Raw genomic sequence first — 15935 nt, 5'->3', positions numbered from 1 at the left:
TTTGGGTTAGAAGGCACCTTAAAGATCACCTAGTGCCAACCCTCCTGCCATGGGCAGGCACACCTTCCACTAAAACAGGCTGCTCAAAGCCTGACCCAACCTGTCCTGTATCACTTGGAGAAGGGAGTTATCATCAGTACATTCCAGGAACCACCTGGATCCTTGTGCCCTGCTCTGTGCCCCTTCAACAGGTGTTGGGGTGGCTGAGGTTCCCCATGATGACCAGGATGTGTGAGCACAAGGCTGTCCCTCTCTGTCTATAGAGAGCTTCATCTTCTCAGTCTTCCTGATTGGATTACCTGTAGCAGACCCTCACTGTAATGTTGCCTATCTCTGTTCTCCCTTTAACCCAACCTACAAGCCCTCAGCTCCTCATCCATCACCCAGCAGGTGTGATGCATTCTTCCATACATTCTTCCTGGTCATTGACACAGAGGGAAACACCCCCTCCTTGTGTCCCCCCTCCCCTCCTTCCTGCAGAGTCAGCATCCTTCTATCCCACCACATCTGTGTGACAAGATCTTATGTGCACATCTCTTATTTACTGCTCATGCCCTCAAAGCCAACATTCTGGCTGGAGTGGCTAGAGTTCCTTTTCTTGCTGACTTGTAATCCCCCTTCAGACTCAGAACATCTTTCTGGTGTTGGCATCAAACTTGTAGGAGTGGAATGGATTGAGGTTCTGTTCCACTGGAAACTTGAATTTTTTGAGGATTGGTGAAAAAACTACTTGCATTCCAGAGTGCCTCACCATCACCCACTTGAATCCATCTTGGTATTGCTCAGACTATTCCTGGCTGTGTCACTGGTGCCCTACAGCAGGAAATAGTAGGCTCTGTGAGCCTTGGGAGTGTCTTGGTGACATCCCTGCTGCCCCAGAAGGCAGCACAGCTCTCAGGAGTGTGTCAGAGGCACACCTCTGTGCCTCTCACAAGAGTCCCTGCTGCTGTCACCCGTCACTCTCGTGGCTGCCTTGGCTGTTACAGAGCAGATGGGGCTGCCTGGCTCAGCTCCAGCACCTCTCCTGATGCCATGGGTCTTTTCAGTCTGCAGAGCAGAGAACAGGTTCTGCAGGGGCATGCCAGGCTTCAGAGGAAGTTTCTTTCTGCTCTGCAGATTCATGTTCTTGCAAGCTTCTGTTGTTCTGCATTTTCCCCTCTCTGTTCTGTGTGTGGAGTTGTTGGATGGTTGGCCATGGGTTGTGGGTCCACTGCAGACTGAGCTTGGAACCAGCATTCCAACTCAGCCCCCTGATCCTGAACACTCTTCTCACACCCTGCTGCAACTCAGAGTAGTAAAAGAAGTGTTGTGCTATTGTGGTTAATTCTTACAGTAGTGGTTACAAGAGTGATGCTCCACATAGCAGCTTCTTTCCATGAAAGAAACCCTATTTTGATTTAACTCACTTTGGATATCCAGTCATGTCTTTCTGCCATCTCCACGTACAATAAGTTTAGAGTATGTTATTGATGTCTGACCTATAAGTACATTTGTTTTTAACTGCCTTTTCATTTTCCTCTGTTTTCAGGAAGTTGAAGACCACGTGGCATTTTTAATAACTGTTCCAACAGCCCTAGCAATTTTTTTTGCTATATTTATCCTCGTCTGCGTAGAACCTGTATTTAAGAAGCTGCTTCGTATATTTTCTCTGGTGGTCTGGGTATGTCTTGTTGCCATGGGATATCTCTTTATGTGTTTTGGAGGAATCATCTGTCCCTGGGACCAGGTAAGACTGTCCTTATTACTAATTTTCCATCCATTGGGTACTTTTCCAAGAACCATTCTATACAAAAGCATTCACGTTCATTTCTGTGGGACATCTCACAAAATGTTTTTGTGACTAAGTGGTTGCCTGCTGAGACTCCCTCTATCTGTTTTATAAATATCAGAGATATGCATACTTAAAATACATTTGGAAATATTAGAAGGATTTTGCTTTTCTATTTTTAAGCTCCTTTAATCATGAATACTTGATTCCAATAACCAGCTTCTTTCTAGAGTTAATAACTGATTCTAGTGATCTGTTAACATGGCAGAATTGTTAGTTTTGTTCAACACTGCTTATATTATCTTTCCAGTTTGAGCTCTCAGTGTATTCTTTTTGTGGTCTACAAGGTGTTCTCTAGCAACTCATGAGAAAAAGGACTGTGAGTCTCCTTACATGTCTAGAAAAATGGATGAGTAGAGAAGAAATGAAGTTTTAAAAATTTTGTAATGAAGGAAAAGCAAAATATAATTGCAACCTAATAGCAGCACTTTTGAAACATCAATAAATGATGTGCAATATCCAACACTGTGGCTGATCGAGTTCTTTCACATTATTTTCTTTTTTCTGAACCACTCTACATGGGAATATGGCTAATATAATATTTTTATAATGCTTCAAAGGATAGAAAAAAGACTTTTAAATATATAAATATGTCTTCTGAAGATTTCATACTGATGCTATGAGTATAACCTTTAAATTGTATTACTCTCTCCAGAATGCCCTCTAGGTCCTTGAGACAGACTTGAAATAAATTCTCTGACTTTTTATTCAGATCTTGCAAAGACTTGGGCAAATACTGTACTTTAAGTAGTTCCTTTAAACTCTTTAATGTAAATTATTTAAATTACTGGTGCATGTTGGTAATAGTTTTGCAACTCTTATCTTTTCATTTTCTTGGAAGGTTCTGGGATTAATTATCTAAGAATCCTCCTACCTGGTTTGGGTATTTTTTAGGTTTTATATCTTTTCAATAGTTTAAACTACCAAATCAGGTTATACTTGCATGTAATAAAAACCAATCAGAGCATGAAATACTTTTCTTTAGATATGGATTTCACTCTGGGAGTTCTTGTGTCTTTGTGATGTCACTTCTAGGTAATTCACAAGGTCTTAGTTTTTTATTTCATTGGCATTTGTATCATGTTATGCTAGAATATTTCAGACTTTCAAGCTTAGATGCAAATATTCAGTTAGCCGTATTACTTATTCATTGTAAATGATACTAAATTTAGTTTTGCTGTTTGAAAGGTAGGATAATGATTTTCAAAAGCACATGGACTGAGAGAGATCCAAGAGGGATACTGATGTCTCAGTCCTGGAGTTGCGTGTGGCCTGTGATGAATTGTCTCTGCCTTGCTTTCCTCTTAGGAAAAATGTAGGCATTCCCACAGCATGCAAGGGATGCATCTGGCCCTGTGACGAATGACTGTAGAGCTCTGGGAAATAACATTGTCTTCCTGTAGGTTGCCAGGACACAACTCCTGTGATATTCAGTCTTCTCTTTGCTTTGCGTGCAGGAGCTGCTTGGAGAGAAGGATGTTTGGGATGGAGCTGCCTGTCCTGCTCTGCCAGCAGCAGCTGGCTCCGGTTTTTGGGCTCCAGCTGAGAGCAGGCAGGGCTTTTCCAGAATGCTTAGACCTGGTGGCAGATGTCTTTGTCTGGAGAGGGGCTGTGCCAGAGCAGCCCTGGCCACTGCTGAGAGTCCAAGGTTGTGTGGCTCCTTCTATTAGGATCCTTCACTTCCCCAAACCTGCTTTTATTCTTCTCCTTTGAACAGCACTGCAGTTTTGTGGACTTTTTTTGTAGGAGTACTTTTTGCCTAGTACCAGTTAAGAGTAAACTGTGGAAATATAGGAATCTTTCTGGGAATTTGACACCTCACACAAGAGACTAATTGCAGGTTTGATCTTTTCAAATATTTGAAAAAGAGCTGTGAGCAGCAGAGTACTGCCTTGTATTCCTGTGATGCTGGTGTATTGTTTGCTCTGCATCGAGAATATGTACGTCAATAATTGGTGTTATTTCTTATGTGTGAAGCCAATTTGGAAAAATCCTTCCTCAGTGATCATTGACAGGTTCTTTATTGAAATTTTACATTTTGTGAATCTTTAACTATTTTGCTTGGGATATTAAAGTGGTTTCTTGATTCCTTCATGTTTTTCATGAAAGAAAGGACACATGATGTAAAATTTAAATTAGTTAGGTTTCAAATATATCTCTGTCAACATTAACTAATTAGAAAATGATGAAAATGAAAGAGTCAGTTGATGCACAGTTACTTAGTAAACAAGTGCTTTATTTTAATTTACTTCATGTTTATATATATTTACTTTAATTTACTTTTAATTTACTTCAAATTACAGCCTAACTTCTGTTCTGGTCCAGGAGAGTTTAAAAATGTCATAACTTCCATGTCCCCTAAATCTTAAGCTTGTTAAGAATATGGGATTCTTAATCATACTAGTAACTATTGGAAGGTAGATTTTCTGCATACCACAGTTACTAGAAAGAGCATGTTATTGTGCCATTTGTGGACAGCCCTTTGAGTGACAACCCTGCATCTTTTAAGTTTTGACTGAATGATTTTCTTGGGCCTTTTGGCTGTTTGTAACTGCTTAATGTAGTTTTTCTCTGCTGTCTTAAGGAACCTGAGGTGTGAACTTTTGTGGGTTTTGTTTACAATAAAAATACCATTTGAGAGAGATTATTTTGGTTAGGAGCTCAATATATATTTAATGCAGAGCAGTTCTTCCTTAGCCTGCAGGCTCGTAGCTCAAATAACCCACAATTAGTAGAGGGCTGGAAATGAAGTGGCTGGTCAGGGCCATTGTTTTGTTTGGTTTTTTTTTTTAATTAGAAACCTGTAGGCTGATGTGAAATAAGTGCAAATAATAATGGCTTTAAGTATTTTTTTTTTTCTGTCCCTGCATTTCCTTGGCTCTTCTTTGGTTGCAGGTACAGCTTTGGAGAAAAGCTCTTATCAGGGGAGTATGTGGCCTCTGTTTGAAGGGGGAGGAGGACAATGTGGCTGTGGACAGTCACTTTGTCCCTTGTTACAGTCTGCCAGCTCCATGCTGGCTCAGTAATTGCCTGCTGAGCCTGGTCCAAAGGCTGTCCTGTATTGTCACTGGACTGCCTGGGCATCATCCCTAACCCATCTAGGAGAGCAGCCAGCATGTTTACACCATCAGCCTTAGTAGCTAACTTACCCTTTTAGTTAGTCCAGACTCCCTTACTCCTCTGTGTCAACAGTGAAGAACAATGAGTACACTGAGAGGGAGATGGAGCGTGTCTAAGGAAGACAGTGGGCGGCTTAACATGAAAAAAATTGAAAGTGATGGCAAAAGTCTTTGGTACTTGACAATTTTTTTTAAGAAGTGTGTCAGCCATCCTTTATTGGTGTCAGCCCAAATTTTTGTGGCATTGGAGCCCCTGGTTTACCTTGGTGGCTTGGGGAGCTTGGATCCTTTGTTAGGACCTTCATGTGCTACACTTGGCATGATCCAGGAGGGAGACTGGGCTGCCTGCCAGGAATCATGAGATGCCGGGGTTGGTAGGAAAGAAGTAGGGAAAAGGTAGTCATGCCAAGGCTCAGAGAGTTCCACTGCCTGCTGGCAACTTTCTTCCAAGTCTAAGGTGTGAGCAGTAATGTGTGATGATGTTTTTGGTGAGGAAGGACACAAAGGTAATGCTTGCTTAGCAAGGTCTGTGGGAAATTCTGTGGGTCTTGGTGGAGGGCCAGTTATGCAGGGCAGGAAAGCTGAGTAAGGAGTGTTGGTAGAAAGGAGTGCTGGATTGATTTTGTTGTGTTAAAACTCTTCCTTACTACAGTGTGAAGCACTTTTCCTTTCGAAATGTAAATCCAGTACCCATCTATAGAGTTTCATGCTGGGGAATGAATTTAAATTAATTTTCTCTTGTTTCGCTGACAGTGTAGTTATTGTACAACAGTTGCCTTTCTGTGTCACCCCCTGAGATGTCTAATACTTCCTCAGCCTTTTATACAGGTGTATATGTAAATATGACATAGCACATTCATACCAGTGGGTAAAAAGAGCTCTTAGAGCATGCAGTGGATGATATAAAAAAAGAGTAATTATGCAGCATTATACTAGTCTAATGAATTCTATCATTGCAGGATTTTGGTATTCAATTCTATTTAATCATAAATATGTTTGCACAGTGCAGGCACCAGATGTGTTCCTCCTTCTCTATATTCAGTTACAGCACAGAAATTACTTCAAGCGGAATTTGACACTTATGGTTTTAAAAAAAAATCTAGAATGATGTGCTTAGAATGTATATTTGATTATTTTAGCCTAAATTCTACTTTTTGAGTTGAATTTAAAGTGCTTCTTTGTTTTTTTTTAATCTGTTGATGTAGAATGCTCGATTTGGCCTTGGAGCAGTCCTGGCTTAAGAAGTATGGGCAAAATTTTATGTCCTAGTATCTATAATTCTCTTTTTCTTTGACACTGTCTTAGCACCTGTGGATATTTGTTGGGTGTTGAGGGGTGAGGGCCTGCATGAACTTTCTGTGGTTGTGTTAATCAGCTCCTGCATTAGGCAGTTTGGTGAAACAACGGGTCTGCAGAAAGGGAAGACTTGTCTTTGTGTGAATTACATTGGATCTGATTTCCACACCTTGCCTTATCTAAAGTCATCCCTGCTCTAAACTATCAATAACATGTTTTGTGGTTAAGCAGTATTAAAAAAAAATAATGCTAAATAGTTGAGGAAAGTAAGGCAGGTGTCAGAGAAGCACAGGAAAGTGAGGATGAATTGATGCTATACCACTTGTTCAGAATCTGGAGTGTGGAGGAGTTGACTTTTTTAAAGTTCAAGATTAATCAGACTCTCAGGCATGAGTATCCTGAACAAGGAACCAAATGTTGTCAGAGCATGGTTCAGGAGTATGTAGGTAAATACTCACCTGAAAAGGAACCTGAAGAAAAGCAGAAGTGTTGTATAAAAGGGAGAGATACTGCCAAGCAGATGATACTCTGCTTTAGGAGTAAGTGTGATAGAAAAACAAGAACCCCCAATCCACCAGTATATGCCATATTTTCAGTGGTAATCTTGGAAAGGGACCAGGTGATTTTTATCTTAATAATTTTATAGATATGTAAAGTTGCAGGCTTAATAGCAAGACATTTAAGTGGTTTTATCAAGTCTGGTATGGTTATATCTGTATAGAAGACAGGAAAAAGATGAACTATTAGACACACCAGCCAGCTATTAAAATCAGTAGTACAGTACATTAATATAATACAATAATGTGTGATCCCCTGAAAGAGTGGTTGGCATAACCAATGTGCCATTGTTAACCTTTGCTATCATGGCAGTGCATTTTGAGAGCAGTTCATGTAAGATTAACTAATTGAACTGATTGCTGTTTTAAATAGGAAAAGTATTTTTGAAAGAAAAAAAAAATACGTTTTTGTGCCAAATGGGAGGCTAGAAGCCCTGCTAAAGGAGATGACCATTATTAAGATAACTGCACATGTAGGTGAGGGGAGATGGCAGGTAGTGTGACTTCAGAGGGCATCAGGCAGGTGGAAGATTTCTGGCTGGATTTCTCAGAGAGCTCTCTGGAGAATGTTTCCCTTCATTAGTGCTTTTTACTAGTGATGGGGTGACTGAATGTCACTGCTATAATGAAATTTGTTGATGACCCAGTTCAAGGATTCCTAATACAGCAAAAGATCACAATGTTATGGGGAGAAAAGCTTGACCTTGAGGACTGCAGTAATAGCAGCTAGATGAAATTTAATAATACCAAATATGAGGTGTCTGCATTTGGGGACTAACAGCAGAAGTTGCAGCTATAGACTGAATTCATTAGTAGAAAAAGAAGCAAGGACAAGCAGAATGAAGAGAGGAAGCAGTAGTTGATCCCTGGGTCATTTGGGTATGTGTCCAGAAAAGACTCATTTATGATGGCAGAGTATCCAGCTAAAGATGAATCCTTGCCTGGATGACTATGTAAACTTTGATCTTTATTCAAAAGATCACCAGGAGAAAGGAGAGCTTTTGAGAGGAGGTGAGAAGAGCTTGACATGGGTATAGATCTGCAGAGGAGAAGAATGCTGAGAGTGGTATGACTGCCATCTACAGATAGTCCATGGTTGCTGTCATCAGATTTGAGGAGAAGCTACAGAAGACAAAGAATTAGTGACACATACACCTACTCACACAAAAATAAAAACCATCTGGCCACTAAGGAAAATTAAACTGAAAATTAGAATGTATCCCAAGTGGCATTGGGACACTTGTTTTGTGGAGTTTAATATCTTCAGGATAATAAAGATTAAAATAATGAATTGGTTTTACAGTGGGATGCTGCCCTTAGCTGAGAGTCAGTGTCTTCATTCAAAGAGAATGGACTTCAGTGGTTCAGGAGCATCCTTTTAGTTCTTTATTTCTATGGACCACTGAACATCTGGAAACTACTAAGATGTTTTAAATGACAGTTTGCTTTGACCTGTGCCTGAAGTTCATCTAAAAGCTTTTTGCTATCTGAATATCTTTTATCCTTCCAGTGTTCTGGAGAAGTAGTCTCAGAATTGAAAACATATGGGATAATAATTTTGGTCTATTTCTGATCTCTTTAGGCATTCATTATAACATTTATGAGAGAGGTCTGATGTAATAAAAAGTAGAAGGCACTGAATGTGGCCTGGAACTTACTGAAAGAACTTTATGAAGTTCTTCTTTTCCCTGCTAGTTTATTTTCCTTGACTTCATTTATTGAAGTGTGTTTTTCATCTTGGAGGGGGAAATTAAGTACAAAGGCTGAGCTGATTGTAGCTTTTATCAAGATTATTGCATAGTTTGCATGCAGTGTGATAATTGCAGTGCCAGTCATGTGAATGAACTTTGCAAAGGTAAATGTACATATTGAGGTGCAATAGAAATGTAAGACTCATATATATATGCACAAACTGAATATGCCAAGATTTTTCTCTCTAATGGGAAATAACATTTATCAATAAGAACATGAATGTTTCAGAGAGTACTGAAAATAAGAAATGCTCATTTTAAATATCATACTCTTCTAATGTTGCTGCAGTTGAGACCAAATGTTAAATGGAAGTGAATAATTTAAGCCCTTCATATGGCTTCTTATGTGCTTAATAATTGATTTGACATTAGGAAATACACATTTAATCATTTCATAGTACACATATAGTTAAAAATTACTCATTTGATGGCACTACCAGAGAAGCAATAAAGCAGCTATCCAGTACTTCTTGCTAACAGGTTTAATTTAAGGGAGACATGCAAATATCATTAATTGGAATTGCCTTTTACTCAGAAATGTAACAGTTTGCCTGACTTCCAGGAGGAAAGGTTTTGGCAGGATACTGCATTAGTCTGTTGGTTTAAGCTGTTAGACCTTGTATACTTGCCTGCCATGGAAAAGCTTGTAGCTTCACATGGCCATTGCATGTAATACTGTATGTTTTTATTTGTGTGAATTGAGTGCTGAAAGGGTCTATCATCATAGACCCTGATCTTTGGTCAGTTTTGTGCCTTTGGTCTCAAATCTGATTCAGTTTGCAGGTTTTCACTGCTGTAAAAAAATTAGCTGGCAAGCTGTTGAACTATATAAGCTATATAAGAAATAATAAAAGAGATGGTCAAAATGTTTCCTAGAAGCTGCATAAAAAGACCTCAGTTTAGTTGTTGAGGGATGTTCCCTGTTTCTGTAGATCTTATGAAGGGTTAGGCACAACTGTGTTGCTAAATAAATGAATCTGAGTATTTGGATTACCAGAGGATCACTTTTCTTTTAGTCCAGGAAGCAGATCAGATAACAGGATTTTTCCCCATATTCCTGCAGTATGTAGTATGCTGGCTGCAAAATCCTTTCTGTTTCCCCTGCTAGGATTCAAATCTACAGTTATGCAGGTAGTAGGAAACATTGCTTACCTTAAATTAACTAATATTTGAAAGAAAAGGATACACTAGTTTGCTGACAAGCAGGGTGCTATGTTTATAGAGTTTTGCAACAGTAAGAGATAGAGGTAAAAAATATATTTGATGTAGTAAGGCTCACTCAATTCAAGTTGCAAAAGATGTATGTTTAAGTTTTATTTATTAACAGAAAAATATAATTAGTAAATTCTTCATTAAATAATTTTTAAAGATATCTTAAATATACAAATGGTCACAGGTCATAGGATGGTGTTATTGCATGATTTTAAGTATGGTGAAGCTCAGATTTTTTAGGAAAAATGTATAATTGAATGTAAGTTATAGAAATAATTATACATCATAAATTATAAGTTGATTGAGAACTAGAAAGTATATGTCCTTTCAAGAGATTGTTCATATTCATTTAGTGACTTTTTTGGTTTATTTTACTATGTGATTTTTTTTTTGTACAGAAGTAGTGTCATTTGCTCGTTTATTGGTAGATAGCTTTGATGTTTATGTTGGTTTAATTCAGCAATAAATGGTCAAAAAATACTGGAAGGAGAAAAAAAATGGACTGAGATAATGGTCAGTTCTCAGACAACATTTCAGTGTTAATGAAAGATAATCCCAGAGGTATTTATCTTTTATGATAAATAAAAAAAAAAAACCCAAAAAACGCCACCCTCTGTCTCTCCACATAAATGCATCACAAGGCTTCAAAAAATAAATTGTGTTTTCATGCAGTGCAGCATCTGCTGTTGTGCCAGTTTGGGAAAAAGTACTTTCCTGTTACTGCTCCAAGCTTCATATTGATTTTATAGCTTAAAATTATCTTCCTGTAAAATAACACATTTATCAGTAGTGTCAATTTTATTTAATATCTGAAGTTCTTGGATTATTTTGTTCTGGCAGATTTACTTTGAACAGTTTAGAACCTGACTGTGTATTAATTATATTGAATTCTAGATTGCATTTTTCATATTTGCTTCTTGTACATAGCATTTTAGCTAAGTTATATATGTATATAAATTCTAAATGTTAATTTTGAGGGCATTATCTTTACTTAAATTGACAAACCTGAATCTCTTCTTAAATATTGTTATTTCTGTAACACTTATATTTGTGAATATCTTCATTTCCCAAGAACCAAAATGGCAGGTGAAGTGATGACTCAGTTGCTGCAGTCACTCTGCCTCATGTGTTTTTGCACAGTGATTTGCATTTTTTACTCTGCACAATCTCTTTACACATTAGTGCTTTCTAGATTTCTTTTTTGTTTGCAGCACATTTTCATATTTCCCACAATAGTTGCTTCCTCTCCCACTTGCTAATGTAATGAAGACAGTTTTTCCTAAATCTATTATTTGTTACCACTCTGTATTTTTTGCCTTACAACCAGCTGTAGTCTTCATAAAAATGGTTCTTGCCTCATTCAGTAAGGATGAGTTTTCATAGGTAACAAGTTTTATCTGTCATTATGACAGTGATAGTGTTGCAAGTTCAGATATCTCAGGGCTCAATTTGAGTTCGGTTATATTCCCCTTGACCACACTTGTAGTTTTGCCTCCCTGCCACCCTCCCAAAAAAAGGAAAGAAAAAAACCTTTGTGGCAAAGATTTTTTTGTTTTTGTTTTTGTTTTTTTTTTATTATTTTTTTTTTTAATATAAGCAAGCAAAGTATTATAGCTTTATCTTCCAGATTCTGTAATTTTTATATTTTTGTAATTTTGGATTGAATTGATCTTAAGTGAATGTGATAGTAACTACTATATGCATTTTTATTTATTATGCTGTGGTTAGGCTTAATCATTTATTTTTTTAAATAAAGTACAGTTATGAAGGAAATGTATTAAAAAGCCTGTCATGTAAAGCAGGTGAACCTCTAAATAAAAAATATTAAACACACGTCTGAATACTACTTTCCAGAAAGAACTAAACCAAAAAGGTATTTTATTGTCATTAAATGAGGTAGAGATTTGAGTAAGTCTTTTTTTCCCATGTCACACTGATTATCCATTATGACTGCATATGTTACCTAATAACATATTCCAGTTCCTAATGAAGTGCACATATCACACACCTGTACAAACAAATATAAATTGGTGCCTTAAATGGCTTTCAGATAGAGGAGACTGTGGTCTTTGTTTGTTAGATATAGATGCCTTTTATTTTCTTTGCATTAACCTGAATTTTATCAGCAGTTAGAAACTTGTTTAAGAATATCAGTTACAATTTTGGGTCTTTGTTAATTCTGATGTTGATAAACTGCCAGGTCTACTGGATGACCCAGGGTATTGACAAGAGAAGGGAAGTATGTCTGAATGACATTAATTTGTATATTAAATTGCATTAAAATATTGACTTGGTGTGCAAAAAAAAAAATTGAGAAAAGTCATGATTCCTTGGTCAGATGAAGACTGGAAAGAAATCTTGATTGATGACAAAGCCTCAAATGCAGAAGAGTGGAGTAAAAATGCACATTAAAATGTGTCAGTCATACTTCTTTCTGTACCATGATTTCCTCTAGATTAGCCCAAGAGTTCCATGCTCATTGATGATATGGGCAGACAGGACATATTTCTCCAGAGAGGCTAGCAAGAGAATCTGTACTTTAGAACCCCTAAATTTCTTTTCTCCTCATCTTTCCTTGTTTAGTTTTAATCACATTTCAGTAAGTACTACTTTTCTCAAGCCATGTGAAATGTATTGAAAGCTGAGCACCTCTGCTTGTGCAGTGTGGAGAGCTGGGCATGCAGACAAAGGTGTGGTAAGTGGTGCCTATTGGTTTCTTATATTTTTTCACAATACTCTGGCATTTTCCTTCTCTCTGGAAGCTGTGAAAGTTGGTCACACAACCCTGGAAAACAGATGGTTCCTGGGCAGCAGCAAGGATGGAAAGGTGAGGAAAGGTTGTGTTAAAACTGAAGGAAGTGGAGTCCTTAGGCAGGGTAGGTTAGTAAGCAGATGGTAAATAAAATCCCCGGCTGAGTAGGCATGGAGCAGCATGCATTCTGTTTGTACAGAAAATAGACTTTCAACTCTTGTCATTTGTATACTCAGTGGCACTGGATAGAAACGGGATGGCAAACAACAGGAGCTATAAAAACTGGAATGATTTTGAGGTATTGAAGGTCAACAGGACTATGTAGTTCAGGCTGCTGTATCTTACAAGATCATACAACTCTAGTAAGCTTTCTTGCTTTTATGGAAATTGCTTCTTGAATACACCACACCATCAAGAACTTTGCATAAGAAAATTGATCTTATACACATTTAAATGCAATTCAACACTTGACATACTAATATTAATACAGCTCCCCAGGTGATTGAAAAAAATAACACTAGCAAGAGGAGGTGTGTTTTGAATAGATTCATTTTAATGCAGAATATGCATAAGGATGTAATTCTTTTACATTCTTAGGCATGGTCTGTTGTTGAAGTCATGCAATATGAAGTAATACATTAAACTTGTCACACTTTTGGAATATATTTTAAAGCAAAGAGATTTCTGGGCCAAAAGAATTTGTCTAAAAATGTTCTTCTTATGAAATGTGTAGCTGAGAATGTTATGGCTTCACTCTTTTACGGGTAATAAAAGTGAAGTTTTTTTCTATTCTTCCAGTTTACTTTTCTGCAGTTTGTAATACTCAGATTTCAGAAAAACAAAAGAAAGGGAGAAAAGAAGTTTACAAATCTAGCATAATTGGATTTAGTTAGTTTTTCAGTATAGCCTTAGGTGGCAAAGTATAATAATCATTGTTGAACTACAGAGTAGCAAAATGAACTCCAACATTTATTGTTTAAAACTGCAGTGCTCTAACCCTTCATTCATCCTGAGCAATTTTAGCCTTGAAATCCTTGAAAAGAAGCCACCACCTAAACTGTAACTGCATAGTAAAATACTCACAGCTATGTCTATGCAATTAAAATATTTCTCTAGTTAGGTTTCTTCTTACAATTAAATAAATTGCTACTTTCAAATCCCATTTCTCAGTGCCCAGCTTAGTGATATTTTGCTTATGTCATTGTTTTTTTGGGTTTTTTTGACTGGAGGTATTGGAGAATTTTTAAGATTGAATTACTTCTACAAAACTTTAATATTTAGGCCTGAGTTAGGGAGGAGGCTGCACGTGGCAGCTGTGGGTTGAGAAGCCACAGTAACACTGGTGCCTGAGCAATCCCACAGAAGCCCAGGTCCTTGTTATCCAAAAATGTCTGTGCTCCTGAGCTCCCACCTCCTTTCCTTGAAAGCACAAATCTCTCACTCCTCCAACACACCCCAGCTCCTGTACTCCAATTATGCAATGTTAAGACATAATCACCACTGATTTGCAAGAGCTTCTTCCTGACCTCTTGCCTAGTGATATGGTGGTGGGAAGTTCTGTCTGGTTCCAGAGGTTTGGGAATCACTGAGAGTGGACTGTTGTTGACACTGAATGAACCAGCTTATAATATCATAGTTAGTACAGGTCTCTGATACTTGAGGTAATTTAGATGCAGCTGAATCATCTGACAGTTTCAATGTGCCTCACAGTGTGCAGGATCCCCCAAAATGGGCCAAGTGTGATGTGGAGCTGTAATTCTCTCCACCAATGTATCCAGGATGGAATCTCTTCTAGACCAGCATCTCTGATCCAATCTGCCTATCCAGTCTCCTAGAAAAAGTCTTTGTTCTATCCCCAGTCCAAAAAATGGGCTTAAAAGCTACAAATGAGCCTCCTGTAGGATTGTTCTTGAGGTCTTCATTGCAGTTTAAACCCCTTGCACTGAGGAAACAATGTTGTAAGGTTGTAATTAGAATACAATAGCTAGAAATTCCCAGACAATGTATTGCCATTGTCCACTCTGACGTTTAGTAGTTTTAATATTGACAAATTACCACAGAAGAGCTCAGTTGAGAGTATTTTGCAGTCATTGATCCATTGTGCTTGGGCAAGCATTCTGTCATGATTGTCAGAAGGTATTTGGATGAATATAGGCAGAGGTTACACTGTCTCTTCACACTTGGGGTAATGGCTTTCCAGCTTGCTCTAAGGGAAGGGAGAGCAGCCGAGGTACCAGCTGGAACTATTCCAATATTTGTCAAGTCCTGAAGTCAAATAAGGAATTTTCCCTGGAGCGTCAGGTCCCTCTTCCAAACATTCAAGACTGGCAAGATTTCAAAGCCCTTCTGTGCAGTATCTCACACTCTTGCTTTGTCCTTTTTTTGATTTTTTGAATCTTAGTATGTAATTTTTTATGTAATGCAGCATCTGGTTTTGTATTCCATGTGCTTATTATTTTTTTCAGATATTTGACTTTGGTTGAATTTGGGAGGCTGCATTACATACCCATTTATTTAATAGGTCATCATGAAAGTAATGCAAAGCAGGGATCATTAAAGGGGATATTGTGTGGGACGAGTGGAAAGCTATTTTAATCACAAGACTGAAGAGGAGTCTCTTCTATCCTAGTTCCCCAAAAGACAGGAATGACTCATTTACATTTCAAATGAGATACAGATACCGTCTGTTACCATCTTCATTCAGATTTCTGATGAAGCCTTCAACAGATTGCTTTTGCATGAATAAAAAAAATGACTGGTTATTAAATCTATAAACGGTAATATTTGTTCACCTTTGATTACACTGGATATCCAAGAGATAATATATGTTGGAAAATTACATGCTGTATTGAAGCTTTTTGAAAAAATGTTATATTTATTCATATTTTTGGTTTTGCCCTTTAAAAACAGTAAGAGGGCACAAAACCCCCTTGGTTTCAGAAGCCAAGAACTCTTGAATTCTGTGCTTAGTATTTCAGCTTCCCGCTTGAGATGTTTTGATGTGAGAATCAATTTACCATTTGCAGACTAAGAAGATGAAGAAAGTATTCTTTCTTCTCTGGAATAGTGCCCTTTTCCATGTAATATGGAATAGGGATTTACATTATCTGGCATCTTTTATGTGTTTGTATAAAATAAGGAGTTTTATGTCTAAAAAGTATTGTTTTGTCTATATTGATAGTCAAAAGTGAAGTTTTAACAAATTCGGGTACTTGTAACAACAGCTATAATTTTAATGGAAATACTGAAAATTCCTCGATGGATCGTGTTTGTGGACTAGGGTCCATCAGAAATGTTTGCATCTCAGATTTTGCAGGGAGCCTTTGCACAGCAGAATTGATTGCTTGTCACAGTGGTGTTTTGGCAACATCCTGCTTCATTGCAGTTTGATGGAAATATCAAACCTTCAAGCAGCACTTC

At 37.7% G+C, this 15935-nt stretch overlaps 1 protein-coding gene across 1 annotated transcript in view; it reads left to right on the top strand.

Moving 5' to 3' along the window:
* The window catches only part of ADCY2 (adenylate cyclase 2), a 197480-nt gene that overhangs the window by 18101 nt on the left and 163444 nt on the right, over nucleotides 1-15935 (top strand). Inside the window, exon 2 of the mRNA XM_079301150.1 lies at nucleotides 1529-1726. Coding sequence (XP_079157276.1) covers nucleotides 1529-1726 — 198 coding nt within the window. The remainder of the gene's footprint in view (nucleotides 1-1528; nucleotides 1727-15935) is intronic.

This window comes from Erithacus rubecula (assembly GCF_903797595.1).
Source record: "Erithacus rubecula genome assembly, chromosome: 3".
Lineage (NCBI taxonomy): Eukaryota > Metazoa > Chordata > Aves > Passeriformes > Muscicapidae > Erithacus > Erithacus rubecula.
The sequence above is the reverse complement of the archived record's forward strand: the minus strand, read 5'-3'. Positions and strand labels throughout refer to the sequence as shown.